Source organism: Ovis aries, chromosome 8, assembly GCF_016772045.2.
Source record: "Ovis aries strain OAR_USU_Benz2616 breed Rambouillet chromosome 8, ARS-UI_Ramb_v3.0, whole genome shotgun sequence".
Lineage (NCBI taxonomy): Eukaryota > Metazoa > Chordata > Mammalia > Artiodactyla > Bovidae > Ovis > Ovis aries.
The window spans coordinates 48084113-48098341 of NC_056061.1; the positions used below are offsets into that span (position 1 = coordinate 48084113).

Consider the following 14229-nt stretch of genomic DNA (forward strand, 5'->3'; position numbering starts at 1 on the left):
ATTTAGTCATCATAATGAGTCTCTGTGGTTCTGTATCCTACAAATGCTTTTAGCCTTTACCGGGCAGTCAGTTCACTCCAGGTCTTTACCTGGTAGCACAGAGACATCTTTGTTACTAAGGCAGGCAGACATAAGCCAACAGGGAGCTTGTATTACGTGTCTAGAAAGAACTGTTCATTATTCACCCATCTCTGCCACAGATAAATTTCAATAACCTTGATTCTGCAAAACAGCCTGATCCCAAATGAACACAAACACTGCAAACTTCTTTCACTGTATTTTTGAAACTAGCAACCAATTACTTCTAATGAGCCTGTAGAGTGAGGTGGAATACACATATATTAGTTCTTAGTTTTATTTTTATGATATTAATTGTATGGAACTCAGTGTGACAACTACTCAATTTATCAGACAAACTTCCAGGGGTATAAAGATTCAATAACATTATTTCTAATACTGTACTCACAAGAGTCTATATTGGATACTGCTCTCATTTCTGCAACTGTGTGAAGTCCTGTATGAGAGTCAAACTATAACACGTTAAGGTGCTTAGACTATTATCCTATTTTAACAATGTTCCTAATTTTCCTTTATGAAAAAACCCAAAACATCTTTATTTAACAAATACTGAATTACAAGTGAATATGGGTTATTAAAAAAAATTTAATCCCATGTGGTATTTATACAATGAAATATTACTCAACAATAAAAAAGAATGTAAGGTTGTAACTGTTGCTCCTTGACCTGTGTACAGGTTTCTCAGGAGACAGGTAAGGTGGTCTGATACTCCTGTCTCTTTAAGAATTTTCCACAGTTTCTTGTGATCCAAACAGTCAGAGGCTTTCGAGTAGCCAATAAAGCAGATATTTTCTGGAATTCCCTTACTTTCTCTATGATCCAACAAATGTTGGATCTTGGTTCATACACTGTTGAAGCCTAGCTTGAAGGATTTTGAGCATAACCTTACTAGCATGCAAAATGAGTGCAACTGTATGGTAGTTTAAACATTCTTTGGCACTGCCCTTTTTTCTTTGGGATTGGAATGAAAACTGATCTTTTCCAGTCCTGTGGCCAATGCTGAGTTTTCTAAATTTGCTGACATATTGAGTACAGCACTTTAACAGTATTATCTTTTAAGATTTTAAATAGCTCAGCTACAATTCCATCACTTCCACTTGCTTCATTCATTGTGATGCTTCTTAAAGCCCACTTGACTTCACACTCCAGGATGTCTGTCTATAGGTGAGTGACCACACCATCATGGTTATCCAGGTCATTAAGACCTTTTCTGTATCGTTCTCCTATGTATTCTTACCTCTTCTTAATTTCTTCTGCTTCTATTAGGTCCTTACTGTTTCTGTCCTTTATTGTGCCCATCCTTGAATGAAATGTTCCCTTGGTATCTTCTAAATCTCTTGAAGAGATCTCTAGTCTTTCCCATTCTGTTGTTTTCTTCTATTTCTTTGCATTGTTCACTTAAGAAGGCTTTCTTATCTCTCCTTGCTCTTCTCTGGAACTCTGCATTCAGTTGGGCATATCTTTCCCTTTCTCCTTTGCCTTTCACTTCTCTTCTTTCCTCAGCTATTTGTAAATTTTAAAGCATTAGCATTAGCTTTACATCTGGATATAAGTTGATTCAATAAAGCCACGAATCTCATACTTCATACCACAAAATCACTTAGGTAACTACATATCATTCTACAAACAGCACATAATAAAAACTATAGCACAAATTTATAACCTTTCATAAGTCATTTCATCTCACCAACTTTATTATCTGCTATCAACTGATACACTCTCCACACTACTCACCTTCACCCGGGTTCAACTTGCTTTCTCTTCTTTATATAGTCTTCCTGCTTCTTAGCACATGTTCTTCTGTCATTTCTAGTAAAATCTCCTACTTCACATAAAGGCTTATGTGATATCTGAAATGCCCACATTTTAGAATTTAGGATCCATCAATTAAGATAAGTATCTCAGGGGACTTTCCAAGTGGTCTGGTGGTTAAGACTCCATGCTGCCAATATAGGGGGCCAGGGTTCCCCCTGGTCAGGGATCTAAGATCCCACAGGCCGCACGTGGTGGCCGAAAGATTAAAAAGTTAAAAAAAAAATTTTTTTAAGACCAGTATCTCAAAGGCATGATTAAGTTGAAGAAAAATCTACTAATAGATGTATTTGGATAATGGTTTTAGACAAACATAAAGATAACAAAATGTTATCTTGAAAACCCTTAAAAATATTAACTCATTAAGCGCAAAGTAGGCATTTAGTAATGTTTAACTTTGATGACATGCCTTGTAAGATATGCAAGCATTTGAAAGGTACTGATTTGTAAACAGGTTTCCCAAAAGGATGACATTTATTATCCATCCAACTTATGGCAGCCAGTCCCCAAGATCCATACCTCCTATATTCATGCCCTTGTGGAATCCTCCTCAACAGTGAATCAAGACTGGATCCATGTGACCCATAGAACATGGAGAAGATGACAATCCACTGCAGCTTCTATCTAAATCTCTTGGATTGCTCACTCAGGGGGACACCAGCTGCCATGCTGTGAGGACATTCAAGCAGCCACACACCAAGAACCGAGGGCTCCCACAATATGCCATCCCCAACATGCCAGCATCTTGGGCATGAGCGAGTGAGCGAGCATCTTAAAGTAGATCCTCCTTGCCCCAAATTCTCAGATGACCATAGCCCCAGCTAAATCTGTCTGCAGTCTTACTGAGAGACCAGAGTCAGAACTTCTTGGCTGAATCACTCTCTAATTCCTGACTGACAGACTTTGAGAGACAATAAATAACTATTGCTGTTTTAAGCTGCCAGGTTTTAGGGTGATTTGTTATACAGCCTTAGTAACTAGAATATAACCTAGGCCTAGTCTTCAATGCTGTCCTTCATGAGTGATCCTGACTCTTGATGAAAATGTATGTGATTATGGTTTATGATTTATGTAACCAGCAGTCAAGAAGCCCATAAGATAAGTAGTAAAGATTCTGACAGATAAGCAGTAAAGAAAAGAAAGGAGTAGAATATGTGATGGGCTGAATTGTGTTCCCCACAAAATTCATATGAAGCTCTAACTCCCCATACTAAGGAGGTGGCTGCAATTGGAGACACAGCCTTTAACAAGGTAACTAGGTTAAAACAAGGCCATGGAGGCAGGCCCTAATAGGACACCATTAGGTAGGACACCTAGGACTGGTGTCCTTATAAGAAGACAAAGAAACACCAGGAGTTCACATGGACAGAAAAAAAAATATGTGAAGACACAGCAAGAAGGCAGCCATCCGCAAGCCAAGGAGAGAGGCCTCAGGGGACACCAGATCTGCAAACACCTTGATCTGAGACATCCAGCCTCCAGATTGTGAGAAAAGAAATTTCTGTTGTTTAAGCTACTCAGCCTCTGGTGCTTTGTTATGGCAGCCCTGACAAACTAATACAGAGGGGAAACTGAAGGTGTTAGTCGCTCAGCCATGTCTGACTCTTTTGCAGCCCCATGGACTATAGCCTGCCAGGTTCCTCTGTCAATGGAATTCTCCAGGCAAGAATACTGGAGTGGGTTGCCATTCCCTTCTCCAGGGATCTTCTGGACCCAGGGATCGAAACTGGGTCTCTCACATTGTGGGCAGACTCTCTACCATTTGAACCACCAGGGAAGCCCCCCAGAGGAGAAACCCATGGATTAAAAAGAAAAAAAGACTTAGAGAACATAACAAAAGCATTTTAAAGAACAATACTAAATCATAGTACTTAAAGTTGTACACTTGGATAACAGAGGTACAAAAAAACACAAGGAAGTGATTATTATAACAAATAATCACTATAACAAACACTTTACATGTGTAGGCTGCCTATATATTCTAACGCACTATTTCAGGTCCCACAGATTAAATTATACCAGTCCTCCAACAACAAGGTTCCAATCTCACTAGCCACTGTATAGTAACTTTGAGAAACTGCATGAGGTACCAGTTTCACTAACAGCTCTCCAGTCTACAAATCACTCTGTAATTAACAGAAGTGCATCACAATTGGTGACCAACTGCATCACATCTTTCCAAGTCTGCCAGTGATCGGTCACTGGTCACTTGTTACTCAGTTCACACAGACAACAAACCATGTAACGGTGTTGTCTCCTTGTCTCCCAGTGAAAAGTCCACCTAATAGCTTACCAAAATGAACAATTAAAAGAGGGAATTAGCCAACAAAGAAGAAAGTGAGGCCAAGAAATGAAAAGTGGTAACATCGGAAGTGAAATTTGAATGGAATAGGACAGAGACACAAAATAAATGGCTGACCACGGTAAGTTGACACAGCTACCACCTGAAGGCTCCAGGTGTGGAGCCAGAGGAACTCAAAGAAGGGCACTGATCACCATAAATTAGGAACGTGTGGAGATGAAAGGATGAAGAAATGACGCTGCAAAAACTTCACATGAACGGAACTCCTGCAAACACTTCACGACACTGAAAGCGCAAAGGATAAAATACTAGAAACTGATCCAAACTTCGACAAGAGCATGAACGTTAATCAAGGCATAGAAAAGATGCTTGTTGTAGATGCAAACTAATATACAGAGGATGGATAAACAAGATCCTACTATAGAGCACAGGGAGCTATGTTCAATATCCTGTGCTAAGCCATAATGGAAAAGAATATGAAAAAGAATGTATACACATATATACATGTGTACATAGGGCTTCCCCGGAGAAGGCAATGGCACCCCGCTCCAGTACTCTTGCCTGGAAAATCCCATGGACGGAGAAGCCTGGTAGGCTGCAGTCCACGGGGTCGCTAAGAGTCAGACACGACTGAGTGACTTCACTTTCACTTTTCACTTTCATGCATTGGAGAAGGCAATGGCAACCCACTCCAGTGTTCTTGCATGGAGAATCCCAAGGACAGGGGAGCCTGGTGGGCTGCCGTCTATGGGGTCGCACAGAGTCAGACACAACTGAAGTGACTTAGCAGCAGCAGAAGCAGCATAGGGCTTCCCGGTAGCTCAGAGAGTAAAGAATCTGCCTGCAATGCCGGAAACCTGGGTTTAATCCCTGGGTTGGAAAGATCCCCTGGAGAAGGGAATGCTACCCATTCCAGTATTCTTGCCTGGAGAATCCCATGGACAGAGGAATCTGTATATGTTCACATGTATAACTGAGTTCCTTTGCTGTAGGAGAAATTAACACAACATTGTAAATAAACTATACATCAATAAAATAAATTCTGAAAAGTTGCCTGTTCTGTATCATAAGTCATAAGATGGGAAAAGGCAAACCAAACTACCCTTGATAAGATTTTACAAAGAAAATAAAAGTCTAATATTCAATGTTGCTAATGTTTTAAGTTACAGTTTACCAAACTTTGGTATTTTAAAATTTCCCTATACAATTGTAACAGACAGTAAAATAGTTTTTAATGTTTTGGCCAAACATTTATAGGTCCTGCTAAAATCAAAATTTTCCCCACTGATTAAGATAGCCTATCAGGGTTTCCTTGGTGGCTCAGATGGTAAAGAATCTGCCTACAATGCAGGAAACCCAGCTTTGATCCCTGGGTTAGGAAGATCCCCTGGAGAAGGAAATGGCAACCCACTCCAGTATTCTTGCCTGGAGAATCCCTTGGACAGAGGAGTGTGGAGGGTTATGGTCCATGGGATTGCAAAGAGTCAGACACGACTGAGCAAATAATACTAGGGATCAGGGTTTCAGCGTGCTCTATTTTCTTTATAGCACCACAGCTCAGGCAAGGGTGGCCTGTAGTTAATTTGGAAGGGGAGAGGGAGTTATGATTGAGATGCAGCCCAAGGAGGGGCTCCTGGGGTGACTCGCAAAGTTTGACTTCCTGACTAGAGTGGCTCTTGTAAAGGTATTTGGCTTATAATAATTTATTAAGGTGAAAAATGTTTTTGTGACTCAAACCCATAGGGGCAGGGGACTAGTGAATGAGGACTCATCTGAAGCACTGGGCCATTGGTCACCTTTCTAAAAGAAAAGAAAAAAAAGCCACAGAAGTAAGAAAGTGACTTGGCAGAAGGCACAAAGGCTTTGGTCAGATGTGAAACTGGAACCTAAGTGTCCTGGCAGCCAGGTCGCACTCTTCTCTTTAAAGCCTGCCAGTCTCCCACGAAGCAGACTTCTCCTGAAGGGCATCTGTACTGTCCATTCCCAGGAGAGGTCATTCAGCCAGATATGAATGTGGAGGCCTGGGGCTTTAAGATACATCACCTAATGCTAATCAGAAAGAAAAAGACAAATCCGTAGGAAGGCGGAAAGTCACTGACCTTAACATTTTTCTTCCTGAGTTATTGTTTAGGTAGAGATTAGGCTTTGCAGAGAACAGTAAAACAGTTTGGCCTCCCTAATCCTAGGGCAACAATACACTCAACCTTAATGAATGCCATTTATTCTGTGGGGCTGAGACAGTGCTGCTGTGGATTTAGGTGTCTGGTTGTTGTTTAGTCACTGAGTCGTGTCTGACTCTTTTGCAACCCCATGGACCATAGCCCACCAGGCTCCTGTATCCATAGGATTTCTCAGGCAAGAATACTGGAGTGGGTTACCATTTCCTTCTCTAGGGGATCTTCCCAACCCAAGGACTGAATCTGTGTCTCCTGCATTGGCAGGCAGGTTCTTTACCAATAAGCCCCATGGTATCTAGTTAGGTTATAATCAATACTTGGTCGTTCCTTTCATTTTTTTTTTTAATTAAACAAAAATTTTTTATTTTATATTGGAGTATAGTTGATTAACAATGATGTGTTAGTTATAGGTGTAGAGCACAGTTATTCAGTTATACCTGTACAAGCATCCATTCTTTTTCATCTTTCCTTTTAGATTGATTACTGTAACATAGAATTTTTCCCCTCATTTAAATACCCTAACAGCCTCTGACATTTCTTTGTTCATGCAAAATCCATCATGACTTTTATCGGCTTACTGATTTGGGGAATATGTTTTCTCTCCACTGTATGCACAACTTTCATTTTGAATAACAAAAAGTATGCCTTATATAACTGAGATATCAACCTCCATCCAGTTTAGCTGGCTAGTAAATTCAGAGCAAATACTCCAAGTCTCTTTAAGATTTACGTGCTTACCCTCAAAAGTTAATGTCTCTGACATTAAGGGAATTCCAAAGGCAGGGGGAGAGACAGGCGTAATAAGAAAGTGCACAGACATCCTGGGGCAAATCTGGTAGAGTATTTCAAGTTCTATTTTTAGATGCACAAAAGCATGGTCACTTTTAACACAGCCAGTCAGTTATAACCACAGTGTTAGTGTTTATGAGTCATTAAATACCAAGGGAAGAATTTAAATTTGTGAATTCTGGATTTAAAAAGACAGAAATGCACTAAGCATCAAGACGGTTAGCTTTTAGTATATCAGAATAATCAATTTTTAAAGACAGAAGCCTTATTTTTTTTTTTTTCAAAATGGCCTTTTCTCAAGAGTTTAGTAATAGGAAGGAAAGAAATTCTGGTATGGAGAGATAAACCTGCTGCATATTTTGCAGGGAAGAAAAGGAATGATGTAACATCATTTTAATAAAAATAGAAGGTGGTTATTTACTTAGCAACCTTTTGAGAATCTTATTCCTCTATGGTATTCCTACGTTCTGGGCAATGCTAGGCTCCCTTAAAGAGGGTATATTTTGAATGATTAGTAATTCTGATCATACAGTAAATATCCCAAGTCTAAGGGAACTCATTATTGAAAGGAATCCTTTGATAATCTTACATAGGATTCTTTAAATCCTTATTAGCATCTGTTTTTGAGGTGTTTCCCAAGACATCTCCCAACAGGAAGGAATCTAATTAGCTGCAAGTCCCTCATTGGATGATAAAGTGTTTACTTTTCTTACATTTCAAAGTACAAAATACCCTGGCTTACATCCAATCAACCATCCAGGATTTATTTCAGCAGGGTAGCAAAGATGGAAAATGTTTCAAGGCACCTGACCCTCAGTTTTAAAACTGCTTTTGAACAGCAACACAGCTCCACTCATATTAAATATTGATAGTGCGAGGTTCTTCGATTCCTCAAGTTTTTATTTTTCTAGTTTTTGTTTCTGGAGGTTTTTTTTGAGGGGGGTGGTTCCTCACTTTTTTCCATATGGTATAAAAACCCAACAGGTGCCAGGGGATTTTGCTATTATTCATGACTGGCTTTACAGCTCTTTACTATTCTAAGTTTTTGAACAGCAAATGGAGGAAAACAAAGGCTTCAGTGAGCAAGCCATTCATTAAGTATCAGGTAACCTAGGACAATACATTCTGGAGATTAAGGAAATTATAAATAATTAAATAAGCATCCATTCCTAAAGCGCCTATAAAACACCTACCTGCACTTAGGTTCTTCCTCTCATGGTAACCTCTTCTGCTACTAACTTTTATTTTGATTTTAAAAAGAGACAGCTAACCCAGGGATTTAATGCTAATTTTAGCTTTAATTTGTTCCCTTTTAGCATCAAGAGGCATACAGAGCTCCAATGTAAACCAGTCACTTTTTCTGAAGCCCCAGTGCCAACGTCCCTATCATTATTTCTATTTGGAAGCAAGGCACCAGATGGCTGTATAGGTGCGGTCAGGCAGTGAATGATTTGATTTCTATGATAAGCCAACGGCTGGGTCTCTCTGCACGTGTTCAGAATGCTGATGACTAATGCCACTGGGCATTCCCCTCTCGGTTCCAAGCTCACCTATCTAGCAGGCAAGGCTTCAGTTCTGGGGTGAGTCAAGAAGCATATTTGTAGCTACCAGAGAAACTATTTTTAGGGAACCAAAGACAAGTTGCCACAAGGGTCTTAGTTACTCAAGGTCCTCCATCAAAATTTGGGGTGCTTGTTACGCCTGCATCTCCCTGGATCTGCTCTATCTGGACCCTGAGGAATCAGGGTGGATATCATTGAACCGTAATAGAGTTCCCAGATGATTCTTACGCATGGTGAGCTGGAAACGGATTGATCTAAAGACTGGAAGACAGACTGGCAGATTGCTAACTAGAAGATCAATTGAGTAACTTACGTGAGATCACTTAAAATCTACTTTAGATTCTCGATAGGTAGGTTTTATTATCCCCACTATGATGGTAAACTGTGGGCCAGATTCTCCAGGGGATCTTCCCATCCCAGAGACGGAACCCAGGTCTCCTGCACTGCAAGAAGATACTTCACAGTCTGAGCCACCAGGAGAGCCCATGGAAGCAGAGTCACCTCAAACCAAGTTATACTGATTTTTAAAATATTTTATTTTTACTTATTTATTTATTTGGCTGCTTGGGTCTTAGTTGTGGCATGCAGGATCTTCTAGCTATCCTTAGTGGTGACATAGGAAGTCTTAATAGCAACATGTGGGATCTAGTTCCCCGACCAGGAATGGAACCAAGTTCTCCTCCATTGGGAGTTCAAGGTCTTAGCCACTGGACCACGTGGGAAGTCCCCCAAATTATACTAATTTAAGTCTAGTGAAAGGGTTAGCAAACTTTCTGTAAAGGGATAGTAAATAAATACATTACATGTTGTGGGACATGCGGTCTCTACGACAATTACTCAACTCTGCCAGTATAGTATGAAAGCAGCCACAAATGGGATGGAAATCAAGGGTTTGGCTATGTTCTAAAAACTTTACAAAACAAGGAGTGGGCTAGACTTGGCCCATGGCTATAGTTGGTCTCAGTTCAGTTCAGTTGCTCAGTTGTGTCCGACTCTTTGCGACCCCACGAATCGCAGCACGCCAGGCCTCCCTGTCCATCACCAACTCCTGGAGTTCACTCAAACTCAGGTCCACTGAGTCGGTGATGCCATCCAGCCATCTCATCCTCTGTTGTCCCCTTCTCCTCCTGCCCCCAATCCCTCCCAGCATCAGAGTCTTTTCCAATGAGTCAACTCTTCGCATGAGGTGGCCAAAGGACTGGAATTTCAGCTTTAGCATCATTCCTTCCAAAGAAATCCCAGGGCTGATCTCCTTCAGAATGGACTCGTTGGATCTCCTTACAACTTTAGTTTCCATTATATTTTCACACTGCTTATTTACATCAAGCCAAATGCCAGGCTGGAAGAATCACAAGCTGGAATCAAGATTGCCGGGAGAAAGATCAACAACCTCAGATATGCAGATGATACCACTCTCATGGCAGAAAAGTGAAGAGGAACTAAAGAGACTCTTGATGAGGGTGAAAGAGGAGAGTGAAAAAGCTGCTTAAAACTCAACATTCAAAAAACTAAGGTCATGGCATCTGGTCCCATCACTTCATGGCAAATAGAAGGGGGAAAAGTGGAAGTAGGGACAGATTTTATTTTCTTGCGCTTCAAAATCACTGCGGACAGTAACTACAGTCATGAAATTAAAAGACACTTGCTCCTTGGAAGGAAAGCTATGACAAACTTAGCGTATTAAAAAGCAAAGACATCACCTTGCTGACAAAGGTCTGTATAATCAAAACTATGGTTTTTCCACTTACTACTAGTCATGTATGGATATGAGAGTTGGGCCATAAACAAAGCTGAGTGCTGAAGAATTGATGCTTTCAAATTGTGGTTCTGGAGAAGACTTTTGAGAGTCCCTTGGACTGTAAGGAGATCAAACCAATTAATCCTAAAGAAAATCAACCCTGAATATTCATTGGAAGGACTGATCCTTTGGCTACCTGATGCGAAGAGCTGACTCACTGGAAAAGACCCTGATGCTGGGAAAGACTGAAGGCAAAAGAAGAGGATGGCAGAGGATGAGATGAACTCAACCAACTCAATGGAGATGAATTTGAGCAAACTCCAGGGTATAGTGGAGGACAGAGAAGCCTGGTGTGCAGTCCATGGGGTTCCAAAGAACCAGACATGATTTAGTGACTGAATAACAAAGAGCAAATAAGTAAAAGCTGTACTTAATTTATGACTGTGTAATATAGCACATGGTGAAGACTGCTTTTTTTTTTTTTTTGAAGAGGAAAATTTTCATACTTGCCTATTGCCAGCAGCTGGAAGTAAATTATTACAAGAACATTCATGAACCCAGTGAGACATGCATATTCTTGTTCTTGGCTAATCTTCCTCTGTTCCATCTTTCTCAACTGTGCAATTCTCTAGGGAGTTGGATGGCTCTGAATAAATAAAATACACTTCATTCCCTAATAAATGTATGAAACTAGATGGTTTAATCCTATTTCTATTTACTCAAGAATTATGACAAAATTGTTTCCTGTAGGAAGGTCTCACCCACACCTTATACTACAAAGACATAACACTTTATATATAGCTATTTGGAAAGTGAGAAATAAATCATATGAAGCAGTTACACTGAACTGACCAGTTAAAAGACTAGCATATTAATATAAAAGATGGCTACTTAGCCATCAAAGAGCTCTTCCCCTTTTAAATTAAATCACTATTGGTCAGAAGCAGCTGTCCACTCAGGCACATATATTTCCCAGCCTCCATAAATTGAAGTGGGGATTTGAACTGGTTCTGGCCAATGGAATGTAAGTAGAAGTAATGTTTTTACTTGCTGGTGGAGGGAGTTATTCTGGTATGCCTTTCCCACCTTCTCTTCACCCCTGTAGTGAACTGGAAATCACCTTGTTCATGACAGTATAATAAGATGGAAGGACCCTTTATCTGCGAATCACTTGAAGAAGTGCTAACCAGGAGAGCTGCCGAACCAGGTATAACCTATTTGGACTTCAGGTGAGATGGAAGTAAACTTTTACTAGCTTAAGCCACTGAGATTTGGAAACATTTGTTACAGCAGTTAGCCTACTCTTAACAGAATATACTTGAGTTGAATAAATGAGTCAAGTCACAATTTATTGAAGGATTTCTAAGATGAATGCAAAGATTAGAGAATCACATGTATAAGAAAAACTTGCAAGTTACAGTTTTTCCCATTTGTGCAATCCATTTATATGAGTTACTAACCAGCCTGAGCTCATTTTCCTAGGCCCCCGGCTCGGGGTGCCTTCCTTCCCCATGTTGGGACACCTCACTTCTAACTTCGCCTTCTCGCCCCCGCCGGGCGGTGGAGGCGATTGGCCGGGAGGGCCAGAGCCGAGCTGGGTTGATCCTCGGAAGTGGATGAGCTTCCAAGGGCCTCCTGGTGGGTCGGGGATCGGACCGGGGGTTGTGCCTGGCGCCGAGGTGTGGCGACTTCCCCCGTGCCCCCCGCCCTACGACTTGTGCGGAGGGATGGCCTACTGTGCCCCGCAGGTTGGAGTGGGGCTGGTGCCCCCAGGCAGCCTGGAGACCCCTCAGCCAGAGGGCGAGGCTGGAGCCGGGGTGGAGAGCAACTCCGAGGGGGCCTCCCCGGACCCCTGTGCCGCCCCCGCAGGAGCCGCGAAGCTGGACAAGGAGAAGCTGGAGCCGAACCCTGACGAGTCCCAGGACATCAAAGCTCTTCAGAAAGACCTTGAACAATTTGCCAAGCTCCTAAAAGCAGAAGAGGATCACTCTAGGATATACCCAGGCCGATGTGGGGCTCACCCTGGGGGTTGTGTTTGGAAAGGTGTTCAGCCAAACGACTATCTGCCGTTTTGAGGCTTTGCAGCTCAGTTTCAAGAACATGTGTAAGCTGCGGCCCCTGCTGCAGAAGTGGGTGGAGGAAGCTGACAACAACGAGAATCTGCAGGAGATAGGCAAGGCAGAGACCCTTGTGCAGGCCCGAAAGAGAAAGCGGAGTATTGAGGACCGAGTGAGAGGCAACCTGGAGAGCATGTTCCTGCAGTGCCCGAAGGCCACCCTGCAGCAAATTAGCCACATCGCCCAGCAGCTCGGGCTGGAGAAGGACGTGGTCCGAGTGTGGTTCTGCAGCCGCCGCCAGAAGGGCAAACGATCAAGCAGTGACTACTCCCAACGCAAGGATTTTGAGGCTGCTGGGTCTCCTTTCGCAGGGGGACCCGTATCCTTTCCTCTGGCGCCAGGGCCCCATTTTGGTACCCCAGGCTACGGGGGCCCTCATTTCACTACGCTGTACTCTTCGGTCCCATTCCCTGAGGGTGAGGCCTTTCCCTCGGTGTCTGTCACCGCTCTGGGTTCGCCTATGCATTCAAACTGAGGTGCCTGCTCACCCCAGGAATGGGGGGCAGAGGAAGGGGAGAGCTAGGGAGAGAACCCTGGGGTTTGTACCAGGGCTATGGGATTAAGTTTTTCATTCACTAAGAAAGGAATTGGGAACACAATGGATGTGGGGGCAGGGAGTTTGGGGAAACTGGTTGGAGGGAAGGTGAAGTTCAGTGATGCTCTTGACTTTAATCCCCACATCACTCATCACTTTGTTCTTAAATAAAGAAGCCTGGGACCTAAAAAAAAAAAAAAAAAACAGTCTGAATGACTGGTGAGTTCTATTTATTAAATAAATTCTGATACCTAACATCTTTTATAACAATGCATCATTGCAATAGCTCACCTAAACCACTGGATACTCCATAAGGTAGAATGTATTGTATGATACGTTTATTATACATTTGTAACACAAAGTGTAAACCAGAAAACAATCTGAAATTAAATTCGCATGCTCCAGGGCAGAATCTACTGAACCTCAGTCATTCAGAACCACTTCCTGAGTTTTCCATAGCTGTGTACCTCAAGTATTATTTTCTTCCTATTTTTCCAGCATCACTGACTCAATGGACATGAGTTTGAGCAAATTCTGGGAGACTGTGAAGGACAGCGAAGCCTGCTGCTGCTGCTGCTGCTAAGTCACTTCAGTCATGTCCGACTCTGTGTAACCACACAGACAGCAGCCCACCGGGCTCCTCCGGTGCGCTGTAATTCATGAGGTCGCAAAGAGTCAGACATGACTTAGCAACTGAACAATAACAATTTCTCCAGAGAGTCTGAGTCCCACTCAGTCCCACTCAGTTCCACTTCTGCCCACTGGAGACTTGAAGATGGTTTACTCTGGGGCTACTTGAGGATCCTGGACTTTGTAGGACACAGGAGAGAATGGCTGGAGACTCAGGGAAAAGAACTATTTAGGCTTCTCCCAGGTTTGAACAGAAAGAAAGCCTCTGGAGCCTGGTAAGGGGAAAAATACACCAGAAAACTGAAAGGGGCTGACACCCAAGTGAAAAAGCTTGTTATGGGGTGGGAAGAGCTCTATTAATTATATTTAAATTATATTTTCTTGTAGTGCTTACTATTTTGGGGTTAGGGAATCATTTGAGAATATAACAAAAGTTGTGGAATGTTTCCCCTTTCATATATACAAATGAGCATTAACTGCTCACACCTA

At 42.1% G+C, this 14229-nt stretch overlaps 2 protein-coding genes across 3 annotated transcripts in view; one reads left to right on the forward strand and one right to left on the reverse strand.

Moving 5' to 3' along the window:
• The window catches only part of ANKRD6 (ankyrin repeat domain 6), a 182872-nt gene that overhangs the window by 157936 nt on the left and 10707 nt on the right, over positions 1 to 14229 (reverse strand). The window lies entirely within an intron of this gene.
• On the forward strand, positions 11932 to 13164 carry LOC101110340 (POU domain, class 5, transcription factor 1-like). The gene is given in 2 exon segments (XM_042253407.2): positions 11932 to 12428; positions 12430 to 13164. Coding segments are annotated over 2 exon segments (1080 nt in total). The 5' UTR covers positions 11932 to 11969; the 3' UTR covers positions 13051 to 13164.